This window comes from Staurois parvus, unplaced genomic scaffold (assembly GCF_062004578.1).
Source record: "Staurois parvus isolate SC_StPar_1 unplaced genomic scaffold, SC_StPar_1.0 ptg001045l, whole genome shotgun sequence".
Taxonomy (NCBI): Eukaryota; Metazoa; Chordata; class Amphibia; order Anura; family Ranidae; genus Staurois; species Staurois parvus.
In genome coordinates, this window is record NW_028318841.1 from 7,088,626 (window position 1) to 7,107,420 (window position 18,795).

Below are 18,795 nucleotides of genomic sequence, written 5' to 3' on the forward strand. Positions count from 1 at the left end.
CTGGAGTTGTTGCTCCATTGTTGCATACATGCGGCACACTGTGCTCTGCACAAAACCTTCAACCCTGCTAGCACACATGATCCCAGTTACAATATTAATAGAAAATATCAGTTATCACTTACAGGTTAGTAGACTCCTTTTATAATCTCCTGTTTTCCACTCCAGTCCAGGTTGAAAGGATCTAGATAACCTCCATTTTGTTGATGTACACCATTTTAAGTATTAAGTTAGGTTTTTGCAGATATATTAGAAGTTTAATGAAATTGTTTTAGTTGCACAAGGATGTATAAACAAAAGATAACATGACCCTGACATTTTCTTTGCCCAGCTAATTCTCTGAAAGCTAGCAAAAACAGTTTATACCAAGAAATGTATATGTCATGTAGTTAGCTCATGATGGAAACTTACAAGTTACAGTTTTGAAACTTGTTCCCCCCCCCCTTTTTTTTTTTCTGTATCCTATATAATTTTAGCAATGTCTAATAAACTTTGAACATCTCTGAACATAAGCTGCCGTTATTTCCGTGTTCAAGGGGTGTTCCCAGAATTCTGCTGATAAACCAGGAATCTCTCCACAGACTGGGGGTCTCTGAGGGGATAAAGAGAATCAATCCTTTCACAGGTCCAGCAAGCAAAGTACAGGCAAGCTCAAGAATGAGCAAGAGAAAAAATGCCAGATACAAATGTGTGCTCTACAGCAAGTTACATACTACCTGTATCACCTGGGACCAATTAACCCCTCCCCTTAATTAGCAGACTACAGGAAGACAAGGAAAGGAAGAAAAAAATGCTAATTAAAAAGTGATAGAAAAAGTGATTTAAAAAAGTAAAAGCTTTTAGCAAGACCCAAAGAAGAAAATAAAAAAATACAAGCACCAGCAATCACCATCAATCAAAAGTAAAACTTTTTCACTCTCCACTCAAATTTCCCACTCTTTTTAGCTATCAGCCAGCAAAAAATGCCAGACTTTACATTCTATTCTAACGCTCATGACAGTTTCTGCAGAATTGACCACATATTTATGCAGGTGCAATGGCTTCCTTTAGTCAGGTGGATATCTATCCCTTCCTCCCCCTGGTTGGTCCATGATCCCCTGGTGCTATTTCTTGCACTCTCAGGTATGGTATGGCGGCCTTTTCATTGACATATTAATGAGTCTGTACTGACCACTCAGGTCACCTGTCAGCAAATTGAATCTTCCATACAGACATATTTTGCGGATAACTCAGGTTGTGTCTCTTCGGTGGTGCCCCTGTGGGAGGCCTTTTGGAATTTCACTCTCTTCTGGCCTCGACGGATGCTCATTGGAAGTAGCACCTGTCCGCGGCCCATAAACTTATGCGAGACGCTCTGGTTGCAGAACTGAACTAACTTGCTTCTTTGGAGGCTAAATGGGCCTTACGTTGGACCAGACATAAGTTTTATACCTGTACTAATAAGCCAGGTCCGATGCTGGCTAGGAAACTCAACTCTGTGGGGAAACCTTATAAGCCGGTCCATTTGTGGCTCCCTATGGGGGGTTGTACTTCCAATCTCCAGCAGATCATCTCATGCTTCGCGGACTTCCTTTCACATCTGTACACCAAACCAGATCCCTTTCCTGTACTCAGGCGGAAGCATTCTTTCAGGATCTACGGCTCCCTGGATTGTCCAAAGCAGCGCAGGTAGCCTTTAATGCAGGTGTGTCTGTATTGGAAGAACTCCAAGCTATCAAATCCTTACGGTTCTCCGTGGCCCTGGGTCCTGACGGCTTTTCAGGCCTCTATTACAAGAAATTTGCAGCCCTGTTGGCGCTCTTTTTGGCTAGTTACTTTAGAAAATTACAACAGGGCTCTTTGCCCTCTCTGGATGCTCTCAGAGCTCACATAGGAAGATGTGCAGGAACCGCAAGCCTTTCGGACCATCTTGCTTCTTAATAAGGATTTGAAGATATTGGGCAAGATTACCAGTCTTCAGATCAGCAAGTATTTGTGTAGCCTGGTCCATAGGGAGCAAGTGGGTTTCATCTCTGGGAAGCAGGCGGGCAACAATGTTCGCAAGGTGGTTCACCTTTTACACCTTTAGCGGAAAATTCCTGGGATTCTTACTGTCTTTGGACTTACATAAAGCTTTTAATTCCTTATCTTGGGAATATCTGCGGTTCGTGTTGTCCTGCTGGGGCTTTTGGGATTTCATCTTTTTTGGATTCAGGCCCTGTATTCTTCCCCTTTGGCTTTGGTTAAGTATGCAGGGTATTTCTTATATCCCTTTCCTATTTGGCGAGGGATGAGACAGGGATGTCCCCTGTCTCTGGCACTATTTGTCCTGGCGCTTGAGCAGTTGGCCTTGGCACTCCAGGCTGATTGTAACATATCAGGGGTCCCTTACGCGGGTCTGGAATTTAAGTTGAATCTTTTTGTGAACGATGCCCTCTTGACTCTCACTAATCCTTTGATAATGCTCCCAAACTTGCAACAGGTTCTTGCGCATTTCTTCTTGATTTCTTGTCTCCGTATAAATTTAGATAGGACTGTCACTCCTAACATCACCACGGATTTGGTTTCGCGCTTACAGTCCCACTTTCCCTACAAATGGGCTTCCTCTTCACTTGAATACTTGAGCATTCACCTAACCCCCACCTATGACTCTTTGCTTCCTGCAAACTATTTTCCATTGCTTCCCATTTATGTCTTGGATAGGATGGGTTAATTCAGTGAAAAGGACTATCCTGCTGAAATTGTTATATTATTTTCACACCCTAGCAGTGTGGGTTCCCTTTTATTTCCTCCGGCTGACTCAGGCGAGGATTATGCTATTTATCTTGGCTGACATGCGCCCCAGAGTCTCCAGAAATATGCTTTTTGTTCATAGGTGGAAGGGAGGCTTGGGGGTGCCTAATGTAGCTAAGTATAATTAAAACCTCCTGCGCTTCAGATGAATAAAAAACTAAAAAACTAAGCAGCCAGCACCCTCTTTAAACCAAAAAGTGTATAAGTGAAAATTAAAAAATGGTGCAGCGCTAAACAGATGCCATTATATAAATGAACATAAGCCTAAACTGATACATAAAATTATATATATAACACAAATAAACATGCATGCAAGGATGAACCCCCTGCCGGTCCCCTATGGGGAAAAAACGTGACCATATATCTATGATGGTTTGTACATATAATCATGCAAAGGGATACCACACTGCAGCAAGTGATAAAGTGAATAAATACAGTCCACTTCAAACAAAACTGTGATTCTTCAAAACGTGAGAGTGCCACTGGTGCCACAATCCTATAATGGTCTGAGTGCCTCCTCACCTCCCCGCACTGACCGCAAGGGCCAATACGCCTTTGTAACATATAGGGTATAACCCTCAGATGTCAACCGGTCTCAGGTCCACAGTAGATTCCACCTCAAATGCTGTATTCCAAAACCACCTCCAGCCGCTGTTAATGGTGGTAGTATACCACCAGATGATGCTCAGAGACACAAACAAAAACTTCCCATAGCGTGATACTGTAATTTTATTGTAAAATATAGATACAAAAAATGCCCACTCACATTTCCACAATGGATTTAAAACATGTAGCAAGTCCTCATGTTGTCCTAGTACTGCGGGTGTACCTGGAGTCCCAATATGGCGCGTACGTCGGAAGTGACGTCACCGCGTACCGGAAGTGTCGTCAGGGCGTGCCAACGCGTTGCATCATGGGTACACGTGACTTCATCAGGGTGACCCTGATGAAGTCACGTGTACCCGTGACGCAACGCGTTGGCACGCCATGACGACACTTCCGGTACGCGGTGACGTCACTTCCGACGTACGCGCCATATTGGGACTCCAGGTACACCCGCAGTACTAGGACAACATGAGGACTTGCTACATGTTTTAAATCCATTGCGGAAATGTGAGTGGGCATTTTTTGTATCTATATTTTACAATAAAATTACAGTATCACGCTATGGGAAGTTTTTGTTTGTGTCTCTGAGCATCATCTGGTGGTATACTACCACCATTAACAGCGGCTGGAGGTGGTTTTGGAATACAGCATTTGAGGTGGAATCTACTGTGGACCTGAGACCGGTTGACATCTGAGGGTTATACCCTATATGTTACAAAGGCGTATTGGCCCTTGCGGTCAGTGCGGGGAGGTGAGGAGGCACTCAGACAATTATAGGATTGTGGCACCAGTGGCACTCTCATGTTTTGAAGAATCACAGTTTTGTTTGAAGTGGACTGTATTTATTCACTTTATCACTTGCTGCAGTGTGGTATCCCTTTGCATGATTATATGTACAAACCATCATAGATATATGGTCACGTTTTTTCCCTATAGGGGACCGGCAGGGGGTTCATCCTTGCATGCATGTTTATTTGTGTTATATATATAATTGTATGTATCAGTTTAGGCTTATGTTCATTTATATAATGGCATCTGTTTAGCGCTGCACCATTTTTTAATTTTAATGTAGCTAAGTATTATCAGGAGAGCCAGATTGCCCAACTGTCTTTGTTGCACGCTTCCTCTGAAGTTCCCCTATGGGTTCTTTTGGAACTACCGAATTGTGCCCCTATTGCGACATCGACGCTTCTATGGCTTTCCCCTGCTCTATACCTGACAACATTGAGCCCAATTTTGCTCCATGGCCTGCACGTATGGGACTCGGTTCGCTACTCTAGTGGCTTGATGTCACCCTTTCTACCCCTGCTTCCAATCACTAATAATCATCTCTTCCCACCAGGTTTAGACCAACCTGGGGCATTCTCTTGGTGGGTGGCCAATGGTTTTTTGCAGGGGTGACATTTCTTGATTTCTCAGTCTTTCCCCACCTAAAATTCTCTTCGGGAATGACTGGATGTCCCCCAGGCGGAATTGTTTTGTTATCCTCAATTGCGGCATTGGCTGACCTCACTGCGTGGCATCTCTGCCTTCCCATATCAGAAATCTGCCTTTGAACAGCTTTGCCAACAGCGTGCTGGTGCCTCGGGTCTTGTTTCCCTCCTCTATGCATGTTTGAATGGGCACTCGTCGTGTACTTATCTATCGTATGCCGCTCAATGGGAGAATGACTTGTGGGCGGTCATGGATCCAGAGTACTGGAATAAGGCCTGGTCATTTATGGCTAAATGTTCATTCAACGCAAATGCTCTGGAGGTGGCATACAAAGTACTGTTCCATTGGTATTGGGTCCCAGCTCGTATAGCCCAGACGAACTCTACCTATAGTGATCGCTGCTTTCGGGGTTGTGGCGATCATGGAGATGTGTTACATATATGGTGGTCATGCCCAAAACTGATTTGGTTTTGGTCTTGTGTATTTGGCCTTCTTTACATCTTGTTCCATCTCCCATATGCTTTGCTTCGTTGCTCCATACCGGGCTTGTTGGCTCACCAGTAGACGTTGGCCTCCTATTTGTTCTTGTCGGTAACAAGAACAATTGCTCAAGCTTCGAAGAGTACATCTGTTCCTCTTCAGGGGGTGCGGGACCAGATGACCTCTCTGATGCTTACTGAACAGATATCGAGTATCCGTAATGACTCCCAGTGCAAATTTTTGAAAATCTGGGAACCGTGGTTGACATATGCTTTTCCCACACTCCCCTGGCTAGTCTGAGTTCAAGTTGTTGATCAGTATTGGAGTTCCCAGATCCCTGCTGTCTTATCTTCTTCTTTCCTTACTCTTTTTTCCCTTTGTCTTTCTCTGTTTTTTGTGAGGCAGTAGATATCTTTGCTTTGCTTTACTGTTGGTGTTATAACACTGTATTTTTTCATTTTCTGTGCCATTGATAGCCCCTGCATGGGCATGTCTTTTGCTTCAGTTTTCTTTGTCTTAAACGTTTAAAATTAATAATAAAAACTACTGAAATACAAAAAAGGAAAATGCACCTCAAAAAAATAATGAACCCACTGAATCTAAAGACTAGTAGTTAGCAATATATTACATTTTTTATTTTGGATTCAGATACACTTTAATGGTTTGCAAAAGGTTTAACAAAATTTGCAATTGCAAATAGCAATTGTTTTTCTACTTTATGCTTCATTCTTTAGATTACTATAATGTAGTACTATAGGTTCATTTGAAAGAGTACAGAACACTTGCATTTCGTTTCTAATATTGTGGGCAATTTGTTGTGACAGGTAAATAATGTACAAGCTACAGACAACAACAAGGACATATATGCTACACAGTATTTTCAAATCTTTCAGAATGAAAAAATCATTCATTTCCTTCAGTCTAGGACATAATAAATAGCAGTAGAAATCTGATTGTATTGCGACCTTGTGGTTTATATGACAATATTACACTTTTACAGGAAGGAAATATTTGATGAAATTTATATTGGCAGTTACAGAACATGCACATATTTTAGTATCATGGGAAAATGCAAAATAGTTGACAATTGACTGCTAGTATATTTTATATCTATGGTATTGTATTGCTTTTATTGAAACAAATAAGTAAAACTGTTTTTTGCTGCTACTTTCTGTCTGTGTTGAAATTTTCCCATACTGCCTGTTTGATAAAACAATGCTCTCATTTTAGAACTGGAGAAAATGTCTTATTTTACAGTATATAAAACAAGACAGTAAAATATATTGAATAAAAAATACTTTGGTTACTGTTAATTGTAAAAAAAAATTATCTGAACTTTTTAAAACTCTTTTGTTGATGATTTTGGGGTCACTGCCTTCTGTAGTAGGGCATTCCTGCAATTTAAAGTGCACCCCATAAAAAAGAAAAAAGACACAGTTCACAAGGAAACTTCCCCACCTATTCTGGTCCCATAGTCTAGTAAATGGGATGCCCTATCCCCCATAAAATTTGTCACACTCAGCTGGATCATTGGACTATACAGATTATGAGATTAAGTAACTAGAACAGAGTGGTTCCACACCTTTCACACCTCCCATCCTATTCTAGGACAATCAACAGCTACACATTTCATGATAGTTGCATTAAAGTGGAACTTCACTCTCTCAATCAACATTGACTGTTTTTAATCCTTATGCTGCTAGCATTAGTAAATAGATTGGAAGGTGTATCATAATTACTAGTTTCTTCAGTTACTTCCTGATTTCCTGCCTAGGCAAATGATATCATACATCCCAGCAGTCTTCAGGAGGGGAGGAAGGGTTCTCAGCTCAGCCAGTGCCTGAGCTAAGGGTAGATGGATTCCAGGAAGTAAATGCTACATGAATTACATGCCCTTACTCAAGATGCAAGAACTGCTGAAGGGTGTTTTTCAAAAATATTTCTTATCAAAATAAAGCATTAAGACATGGGTGGATGGGTGAGTTTGCTTTAAAAATTAATGAATTAACCTCCCTGGCGGTATGATTATTTCAGATTTTTGGTGCTGAAAGCGGTACCATTTTTTTGCATGGAAATATGTATTTTTTTAATTGTAGGCCTGTAATATTTAGGAATAACTCACTGAAATCTGTCCGAACAAGAGTCTAGTAAACATCCCGGGTATGATAAAATTTGAAACACAAAATCATAAATTATAATTTAATAAATAATCATAAAAATAATATAAAAATAATAAAAAATTTAATTCAATAATATAATCAAACCAAAAACACTGAAATCTGAAATATAGCGCCAAGTTCGCACATCGCTGAGCTCAGTCGCAAAATCGTTTTCAGTGTCTGATGACTAATTTCCCCACGAATCATTATCACTCAATTCTGCAAGTGGTTCTGATTTACTATCGCTGTTCTCTAGCTGATCTAAACCGCTTTTGACCTAAAGGGACACTTTTTGGATGCATGGACGTTTCTCAGTTTCCAGGCAGAAAGAACAGACAAAATGCAGGCAGGGCACAGGACAAAGCACTAGGGACAAAATGTATGTGAAATCGGTTGAGACAGCAATGTTTTACTATGTAAAATGTAAAAAAAAAAAAATGACATTTTTTAAAATTTTTAAATTTCCCGCCGCCGTACGTCCCGACGTCACAGGGACAGGACACAGAAGCCGGATGCCGGCATCGGCCGGAGGAGATGGCCGGGGACGCTGCAGGGGATACATCGCGGGAGCGCAGGGTAAGGTAAGTGAAGAACACATGCCGGTGCAGTGCCGCATGGTATTCCCGAGTGTAGCTCGGGGTTACCGCTTTTGGTACTGAAATGTTACCCCGAGCTACACTCGGGAATACCGCTAAGGAGGTTAAATAGCATTTTTGGTTTGTGATGCTCAAATGCAGTGCAGTTCCACTTTAAGGTGTCTGTGCTGCCAAGAAGGATATAAATTTTGAGGTATCTTTTGGATAGACTGAGTAGGCACACTACTTCTAGCTTTACCAAAAGTTGGATAAACGAGAACCTTCATTAACCATTGGTCCTACTTTTTTAATTTAGATTTTTCACTTTATTTACCAACCTGTCTGCATGCAATATACATAATTTAAAGTGACACTAAACTCACATTTTTTTAATTAAAAAAATGAAAGCAATATGTTTAAATATAACTAGAATGTATATGTATCTTCCTTTGTTTCAGCTCTCAAGCAGCAAGGCTTCTTCTGCTATTCGCAAGCTTCCTATTCTAGGGTGGCTATGTTTGTTCACCATGCCGCCTTGTGTATGTGAATGTAGCCACCCTCATCTTCTTCCTCCTGAGATGGACTACACCTACATGCAGGGGCGGACGGATCATTTGGAAACTCGGGCACTGCCCGAGGGCCCAGGATCAGTAGTGGGCCCCATGAGATGCCCCTGGTACCTTTTTCATAGGCTTTTTTGAGTTTGGGCAAGGACACAGGGGCCCCATGATCCCCTATTGCCCGGGGGCCCCATGAGTTGTCAGTCCGCCCCTGCCTACATGCACACATATTCAGCATTATGGAAATTGTAGTGCGTGTAGCGTGAAGCATATTACCAAAAATAACAGTACTGCTTGCTCTACAATAGTAGTTAGATGTATCAGTGGAGGATAAAAAACACAGGACAAAAAAGAAGCCTGAAAACAACAGTAAACTATAAAAAAAACCTGAGCCATGGTATAATTGATATATTTGAGCAATTGATGTAAAGAAAAATTGAGTTCAGTGTCACTTTTAAAAATTTAGTTCAGTGTCACTTTTAAAAATTTAGTTCAGTGTCACTTTAAAGGTGATCTCAAGCTTTTAGTGAAGTTCAGTAAGTTTGTTTGGATCAAGCTGATTCAAATGAATTATTACCTTCACATGCAGGAGCTTTGAATGCTGTATAAACTGGATATAGCCGCAGCTATACACTGTATAAAGAGCTGTGTTCTGACTTCTTGCTCCACTCCCAGAAAAAAATTGAATCAGGCTGAGTGCTGCTCCGCCTTTCTCAGGAGTTTTGTATTCTTTGGGTGAGGCAGAAAAGAGGGCAGATGATGTCACAATCTCTGCCTCAACCAATCAGGAGAAACTCTGTACTCATTCATAACCTAAAAAGCTCCCTGGGAATGGCTGAGCAGTGCTCAATCTGACTTGATTTTGTTCCTGGAGCCGGATGGGGAATTCCTGGCCTGCTGCAGGAACACAGCTCTCTATACTGTATGTAGTTGAGGCTATGTACAGTTCTCACAGCGAGCACATGTATTAGTGAAGGTAATAGTTCATTTGCTCCAGCTTGGTCCAAGCAAACTATTTAAAGTTCTTTAAAAGCTGTAGATCAGCTTTAAAGAATATTTTATATATGACTGGAGGAACAATGATACCAGGTTTCAGCAGCAGGTGGCGCTACAGGTTAGGGTTTGATTTAGATATATGGGCCATTGTAGGTTACCCTACAGAAAGGTAAAATGTAAATGGAGATTTAATTCTCATATGGATGATATGTAAATTCTTGAATGCAGAATATTTTCAGCAGCTTTTGAATGGAGCAGCCAGTGCTACTGAAAAATTGTTGCATGAGCTATATTTTTGGAAGTTAAATGTAACTCGTTTTAATCTTCCCATCTGTCCCAAGGAGATTGCTATATAAAAATTGTATAAAAAGAAAGTGCTTGGGGCACATGATCTTATTAACAGAAATTGGTAGGAGAAAGGATGAATAATTGAATATCCATAATATCCATAATTAAATGTAAAGTATGATGTTATAGCACATCAATACCATTTTTACTTTATAATGCAAACTTAAGAATCATTTTAGATACAGTTAGAACTTTATAATATAATAGATACATTCATAATTGAAAAAACTATTATAGAATGCTAAGTACACAACAAGGCCATTCATTTATATTTGTATATTAGTGGAATACTCCTCACTTGAATCCTTTAGAAACTATGGTCATGATCTATGCATAAAGGGGACAGCAATAACTGGTGTGCAACCATATGAGTGCCTTAAAAAACCTCCAGCCAAAAATAACAAGATAAAATGAACAGCCTACTATACTATAGATCAACAAAGCCAGCTTTTGCTGCAATATTCAACTTTAAAGAGCAACTCCACTTTTGTTGAGAAAAACATTCCCTTCATGGTGATCTATGTACATTGCAAGGATTTTAACAAACTTTGTTGTAGATTCCTACCTTTTGTTATCCTGAAAAAATAGCTGTTTGTTTGTATGTGTCCATGTGCGGAGTGAATCCGTATGGAAGTGATTTCATAATTATCAATCAGCTGCTGCACCTGTAGGGATTAGGAAAATTGCAGGGTCTGCATCCCTTTAGACTTGATTTCCCTTTGGGAGTATCTAACCAAAAATGACATTTTTTGTTGCAGGGGATGTCCAAAATATGAGTTGTATCTTTGTGCAGACTTCTGGGAAAATCAGCAAGCCAATCACAAGCACAGAAAATGACATTTCTAGAAGGTGTTCTGTATACCATCTGTGTACAGAATGTTGCCAGGTAGCCATATTGCATTTTACAGAGAGTTACAACACTGCAGATTGAAAAGGAAAGGTAATTTTAATAACCTTCAAGTACAATAGGACTTGTGTCGCAATTGTGTACGCTATAATATATATTTTTTTATTTGCTAATTTTTTTCCCACAAAGATGGAGTTACCCTTTAATTCAGAAATTTCCCCTGAAGTCCTTTTTTCCACTATCAGATGTCCTCAATCTGAGGGCCAACATCTGTAACCCACATCCTCTAAGCCCGTGTTATCTTGGACCCTTCCCAACCTGTGACAAAAAAAGCATGCACAAATGGGAGGATCATCAGAACACATGACAAACGTGTCCAAATCAATTTATTGGTTTGCACTACTATCCATCAGCATGTTTTATGGCCCCGGGAATGTGTTTGATTTTTTTAGTGCAAACAAATAAAGTAATTTGGACTCATCATTTGGTCTGGTGCGCCTTCCATCAGTGCATGTTTTTTTCAGGTAACCTGCTGGGTAACCTCTAGAGGGTAGCCCTGTCTATTGTGAACAGTTTTACCTGAGCCATTCACCTCTCTGTTTTTTCTCACTACTTTATATGAACTCACATCACATTTTCAGTGTCTGTTGGATGTTTTTTTCTTCATTCCAGCCTGAGACAGAGCAGTGTATCACTGTGCTCTCTCCTCCTATCAGCATGCGTCTTGGACTGATTGGCATCTTGTGCTGCTGCTTCTTCCAACACTGCAGCCAGACATCAGGGGGATTTCAAGAGGCTAATAACCAGGTCAAATGCAGGTACTTACACTAGGTACCTAATACATCTGCCTAGAGTTCAGCTTTAAGGGTAGAGCAGCTGTCAATTTCAGCAAAATGGGGATATTATATGGTGCTGAAATTGAAGTTGTAACAATTTCTTATAGCCTAGATAAAGCCTTGGTTATTATACTTTTAATGCAGTCAACCTTCGTAAAAAGTAAAGAAAATGACACTTTTTATTAGGTGTGTTTTATCAGAATTGTCAAATCTGTTCTGAATTGGTAGCACACAGAGCTTTCCTGTGTTGGCAGCACACAGAGCACAGCAGTCCACGAGCACTGCAGTCCACAGTACTCCAATCAACAAAGCTGCTCAGGGAGCATACGCATTGATCTTCTTCTGCTCCTGCCATGCCCATCCTGAGCCAGCAGGAGGGACAGTGGAGTCTAGAACAGATAGTTGGGGATTGTTCCTTTGGTGGTGTGTTGAAGTCCCTGGTCTGAATCACTTCAAACAGAAAGCCAACTGATAGCTTCAGCCCAGGTTCACACACACGTGGTGCAGAAAACACAGGTATCCCTGCATGTCTCCTGCACCGCATTGCAATTGCACTGTACTTGTGATCTGCTGTGGGCATCAATACAAAGTTAACAACACCTCAATCACATTGCAAATGCAGGGTGGTTTCCCCGCACTGGATCTCATGGTACAAAACAACCAGTTGCTGTGCGGCTTCAAAAAACACGCCTGCGTGTCTTTTCAAAATGAATGGGCTCAAATTGCACTCCACGGAATAGCATGCAAATTGCACAGGAATGGGATGTGATTCCTGTGCAATTCACATGCAGGTTATAGTGTGAATTGGGGCTCATAGGTGTAAACACGGTCCTGTGCTACTGCAGTTGTAGGACCTACATCAGTGACAGATGTATAAACTCTCCAGTACCTCGAGGGAACCAATAACAGGGGAAGGCTAGGGATTCAGAAGCATGAATGGTCTATGGATAACATTCCGGAGATGCACCCTTCCTCAGATGGGGAAATCAACAAACTAGAAGAAAGCATACAGGTGGAGCAAATTTTTAATTGCTTCATTTCTCAAAATATTGTGACAAAAAAATTACAACTTCAAAAACTTGCCATGCCTCTTTCCAAATACTTTGGACTGTCTACTTTTCAAAAAGGGGTGATTTGGGGAATATTTGTACTGTCCTGGCATTTTTCGGCATCATGAAATGAGATCGGCCTGCAATACATCAGGATTGATCAATTTTCATATATACAGTATATACCATAGTTTGTGGACTCTATAACATTCTTACAGACTAAATAATATACAGTAATTTGGGTTATGTTTACCAAAGAAATATAGCAGAATACATTTTTCCCTAAATTTGTAAGGAATTATTTGCACGATATTCACATAAATAAAGAAAAACTGTTTTTTTCCCAACATGTTCAGTCTTTTTTATGTGTATTTAGCAAAACAATAAAAAAAACCAGTGATGATTAAATACTTCCAAAAAAAACCTCTATTTGTGTGAAAAAAAATGATAAAAATTTCATATGGGTACAGTGTTGCATGACTGCGCAATTGCCAAAGTGCGACAGCACTAAAAGCTGAAAATTGGCCTTGGCAGGAAGGGGGTAAAATGCCTCCCTGATGTGTCTATTCTAAATACCATATTCATTAATATATGGGTTCTGCCCAGTGTGTGCCCAATGAGAATATACCACTCTATCACCCTGTAACACATAAAAAATGTGTTGCTATCCTTATAGCTCAAAAATATATGAAAAAAAAATATTTATATATATATGCTTTTAGGAGTATATATATATATATCAAGTTTAATATATGACATAGAGTTAAAGACATCACATTTGTCTAGTAGAAGTCTAGAACTTAGCCATTTAGAAAGGGATGAGTCACTGAAATTATTACTTTTTGAGTTCTGTGAACAGCAAGCTCCTTTCGGCAAAGCTAATATCTGAAATAAATGAATATATGAAAAGTAGACTAAAACTCCATGGACTTCAGAAAACCGCGTAATATTAATCACTTCAGCTTTTCACACCTGTATACCCCCTATGGACCAGAACAATTTTTTCCAGTTATTTATGCTATGGCTCTGTCTATTCAGCAATACATTTTCATTACTTAAGAAAACAAACTAATACATACAGTATATGGATTTTTTTGACAATCAATGAATTCTTTTATACATTCTGTGTTGCAAAAATAATTTATTTTTTATGCAAAACATAGATAACATATGTACCTTTTTTACTTTGATCAGTGTTTCTTATGATAAAAACTATACATTTCATTCCATAATTTGTTCTGTATATATTGAGAATAAAAATTATTAGTCTGGTACAATTACAAATGAAATAAAATCTTGCCCTTTTTTAATGCAATACTAAAAAAGTTAACAAAACAAATAATAAAAAATGTAAATATTATTAGTTAGAAAATTAAAAAAAAAATAGGAAAAGGGGGAGATTAGCTGCCGTATTTAAACAGGAACTGTCAAAATCTTGGAAAATGTTTTGGGGTGGAGGGTGCAGCAGAACGACAGAAGAATAGGGCATACTACACTCACCCATTGTACTTTGATGATTTTTTGTGAATGTTTATAGCACACCTAATACAAATTTACAAAACAAACCCCAAAAACGTTCTAGTGATTATTTTTTCAAGCTCCTCTGGATAAACCCTGGAGTCTGTCAGGTCTGATGCCCTCATCTCACCAAAGTAATCTACAAGATAACAATTAAATTTAAACAAATTTAAACAAGAAGCTACAACAGAAATAACTGATAGTACTAGTAATAACAATATAATAACATAAACTAAAATAATAGAAAACAAATAAAGTGTGTTTAAAGTGTGTTTACATATTTTAGCATGTTATTTACCTGTAAAACTCCCTTGTGTAGATATTAAAAAACTCTGAGACTGCTGCTGGGTGCCGTCATTTTGGATGTGTTGTCAGCAGCTCCACCAGACTCAGCATTGTCACTCAAGTATTGCATTGATAGAAAATAGATACAGAATAGGAGAGGACTACACCATGCAAGGGGGGAGGGGTTTGTGCTAGAATATTGACTACTCAGATTTGGTAGCAAATTCTGAGGCACAATGTAAGTTAATAAAAAACAATTAAAATCTAATTTAAAATACTTGATTGTTTTGAGCTTTTATGTGCAATTTGTATTTTGGTGTTAGGGTCTCTTTAAGTGCTCCCAAAGAGGAAAACGTTAAAGAATTTTTTTTTCCTTCAACAATTAATTGTTTTCCATCATGTAGTCTGCTGTGAAAAACGTATTTGAACTTCATACAAAAGAATAAAGCTGGCGTTACATGAAGGAAAGTTTGCACAGTCCCTGATAAACCAGACCAAATTCATTTGGTTGGTGGCCCTGCCTTGAAAAATGTGTGTAACCCTTCTCTATGCCTGATAGCATACTGTCATCCTGCATTGCAACAAATGTAAAAGCCAGTGTTACATATTAAATATTGCACTTACAATTAAAGTCAAATCTAATAAATAAATAAACCTTTGCACAATCACTTATAATAAATCCAACAAATGATGTACTCTGAATGAACAGGTATAAGTTAGTGGAAATATGCCACCATTAAGTCCCCATATGATCACACTATAAATACACAATGAACAATATAATATCCTGGATAGAACTACATATGTGTCAATGCTAGATTCCTCATGTAAAACTTTAGATTAGCACTATAACTTCAGGACACCTCAGCATCCACAAAAATAAAGTCATCATACGTGAAAAGTCCTTATTTAAAGATCCATGCAGCTTGAATCCATCCCATCCATCTACAAAAAGCCATACCTAATGACATCACCACTGTGAGATACCGTCACCATCAGCCTCTCACCTGATATATATGACCTGATAGTGCTTTTAACCCTAATATCCCTGGGTTGCGGGGATTATCTTCATCTCAAGATGCTCAGTGCCTCTGGTGCAGGTCAGTCCTCGAAGTATATATAAAAAATAATACTAACATAGTGTGTACCTTTTTATTCAACCCAAAAGCCTGATGAATTGTGGTGAAGAAGACGTACTGCATACAGACAGCACTGGAGAAGATGTGAGTATTGCAATAAGAGGCAGAACCCTCATGAAACCTTAAAAAAAAGAAAAAAAAGTCTGGAGCTGGTATTCAAGTAACCCTGACAATGTCATCAGTTGTCCCAAACCATCTCACTGTCACTTTTGTTGCGACAGCTTGGTATGCCTGTATATATAAAGTAAGGGAAAAATAAATGCATGTAAAAAGAATTATTATACTGTATAATATATATATTTTTTTAAACCACAAAGCCACCAGAATGTTTTCCTGATGTTTTTCCTGTAGTATTCAACCTTGTAAGCTTCAAACGTGGGTATTAAAATGCCTTAGGGATCAGAGCTAATAAAAGACTTTACTTACCCATTGATATAGTCCATACAGCTGCAATCTTCATCATTGCTTTAGTGCGAGAATTAAATCGACTGTGCTCTATGGGGTTACGTATTGCTACATACCGATCGAGAGAAATAGCACAGAGATGCATGATAGATGCAGTAGAAAATAATACATCCAATGAGATCCACACAGGACACAGCTTCTGGGGTAATGGCCAGGCATAATCTGCAGTGAAAAATGAACAGGACAAAAAATATAAATAAAAGTCTTAAAAAAGTGATAAAGAATGTAATCAAAACATATTGTAAATGACTACTTTTAATAACCTTTATATACCCATCTAGTAATAAATGAACATAGTATGTAACCACCCCTCATCCGCTTCATGTTCAAAGGATCAATAAAACCTTAGTGAACAGACCATATGTATGTATGATCAGGAAACAAAAGTGTGTACATTTTTAGATTTAGAGGCATTAGGATCTTTGCTTAGAGGGCAGTGTCTCAAACATTGCACTAAGGCTACCTTCACACTATTACAAGTGGTTGTGGGTGTGGGAATTGCAGCTGAACCCGCACCCGCAGTGAAAACACGCTGCTCTTTAGAGATTTACGGGGCTGCCAATCATTCTTAATGACATCTTCATGGATCTAAAACTATAGCACCATGCGATTTCCCAGCTGCAGCAGTTTAAAAATGCTGTAGGAACCTTTTTCCAGTGTGAAATGCAGGCACAGCAGACCATTCAAATGAATGGGCTGCTGCACCCGCACAATCTTGGCCGGCAAACCCAAAACAGTATAAACCTAGCCTAAATCATCCTATATTTTGGATAAGTTCACTGCATTTACTATTTTTTTTTAGCCTGGAAAGCATTGCACCAGCGATCAGCAGACCGCTGGTGCCATGCAGGACCCCTGCATACTTCAAAATGATGGAAAATTTCCCTGACTATAAGTAAATTGTTTCTTTTTTAGCGTGATGTGTACAACACATTTGCCCATTGGTGAAATTCGAATTAACAAAAGAAAAAAAAATAAGGTGGGTACAGGTAACATAGAAATCAGTAGAGGACAAACAGTTTCTTACACCCCTTTCTTCTCTATAAGATATCTAAAAATCCATGGCCTTTATATCTGCATCCTGGGGTCTCTTTAATATTTAAAGGTATTGCCTAAAAATAAAGAAAAATACAAGAGGATACAGCTTTGGTCAGAGTGAGCTATTAAATCCATGTTATAGGTATACCAAAGGAGTGGATTTTCTTTTACATTATCTCTGGTTTAAAACAAGTAAACATACGAAGCCATCCTTTTAATAGAAATGTGTTTGTAACATTTAAAGTGGTTGTAAACCCTTACATATATCCAGTGAAGTGACTGGCCTCAGGTGATACACAGAGATTAAACCAATCCTCCTGCATAAGTTGTACCTGCTTATCTGCAGCCTTCTCTTCCCTACATTCTTTCAAACTCCAGACTTTATAAAGCTTGCCTGCGAGTACAGAAAAAAGGCGGCAGATAGCTGAAATCACACTCTGTAGAGCTCATGGAGGAGAGCTCGGAGACCTGATTGGAGACCCACACCCCCCTCCACAAAGGCAACAGGAATAAAGCTGAGGCTGTCAATCTGCTGGAGGTCCCTCCCTGTCACCCTCTTTTTTCTATTAGTGTCAAGGAAACTTGTCAGAAGTGATTCATGCTGATAGCAATTGAACAAAGCAGTAGACAGAAATTACACTTATAGTAGAGCTCCTAATTGAGACAAGTACACAATATAGTGTCATATGCTTTGTTCATATTTCAAGTCTGAGATTTACAATCACTTTAATTGACACATTTGTGTCCAATTATATTTTCACTGTGTTAACAGAATGTTATCAAAAAAGATTACCCTGAAAAACGATATTATGCAGGCTAAGCATTAAGTTTATAATTCACCAAATTACTGTATTCCAGCATTCCTCTTCCATAAAGCTGTGATTAAAAGATTTTAAATTATGGTACATGGACTAATCAGTAAATCCTTTTGACTGAGGCTGGTCCAGTGACATATTGTAATGCAACACTGACCCCTTGAATGCTGTAGAGGTTAAGTTTCAGAGAATTATAGGGATGAGAAATTTCGGATAAAAAGGAAACGTCCAATCTGTTTTCTTTTTAAATAATAAGCCAAAAATAAATCCTTTAGTTCTTATTAAAATCCTGAAGCAGAGATCTATGCCAAGCTAGACAATTTTATACATGTTATTTAAAAATGAAGGGTAAATGAATGAGAAACATAATTACTATACAATTACTAGGGGAAAAAAAGTTAATTGGGCAGATAAGTGCCTAACAGGATTTAAAATGGACTGAATGCCACTTGTTGAGTCCTAGACAGGTCAGCTTCTAGTACATATAATAAAGATTTATTTTACAATTTAGCAACAATTAGGATTAACTTCTTAGCTGCTTAAAGAAGAGGTTCAAACAAAACAAAAATTAATTTTACACAGTACATTACAGAAATGAGCAACACATTTCAACTGATATAAATATGGATTATTTTACCAGGCGTTTCTTTTTCAGAGTTCTTTTTTTAACCCTATTACTTTCTATTATAATATAACAGGTTGCGAGATGTTTACCATTAAATAACACTGATTTATAGTAAATAAAACAGTCATTTGTTTACAGATTTATGCATTATGAGTTTGGTAATGCTTCACTGTTACAGAACATTACAAAACCGGTCATTTCCACTTACATTTGATACAATCGCAAGTGTTTGTAACTAAAATGTGTTATTC

The 18,795-nt window shown here is 38.8% G+C and overlaps 1 protein-coding gene across 2 annotated transcripts in view; it reads right to left on the reverse strand.

The window, feature by feature from the left end:
• HTR2C (5-hydroxytryptamine receptor 2C) overlaps positions 1 to 18,795 on the reverse strand; it is a 698,015-nt gene that overhangs the window by 23,952 nt on the left and 655,268 nt on the right. For both annotated transcript variants that reach the window (XM_089657983.1, XM_089657982.1), the window contains one exon: positions 16,028 to 16,228. In XM_089657983.1, coding sequence (XP_089514109.1) covers positions 16,028 to 16,228 — 201 coding nt within the window. The remainder of the gene's footprint in view (positions 1 to 16,027; positions 16,229 to 18,795) is intronic.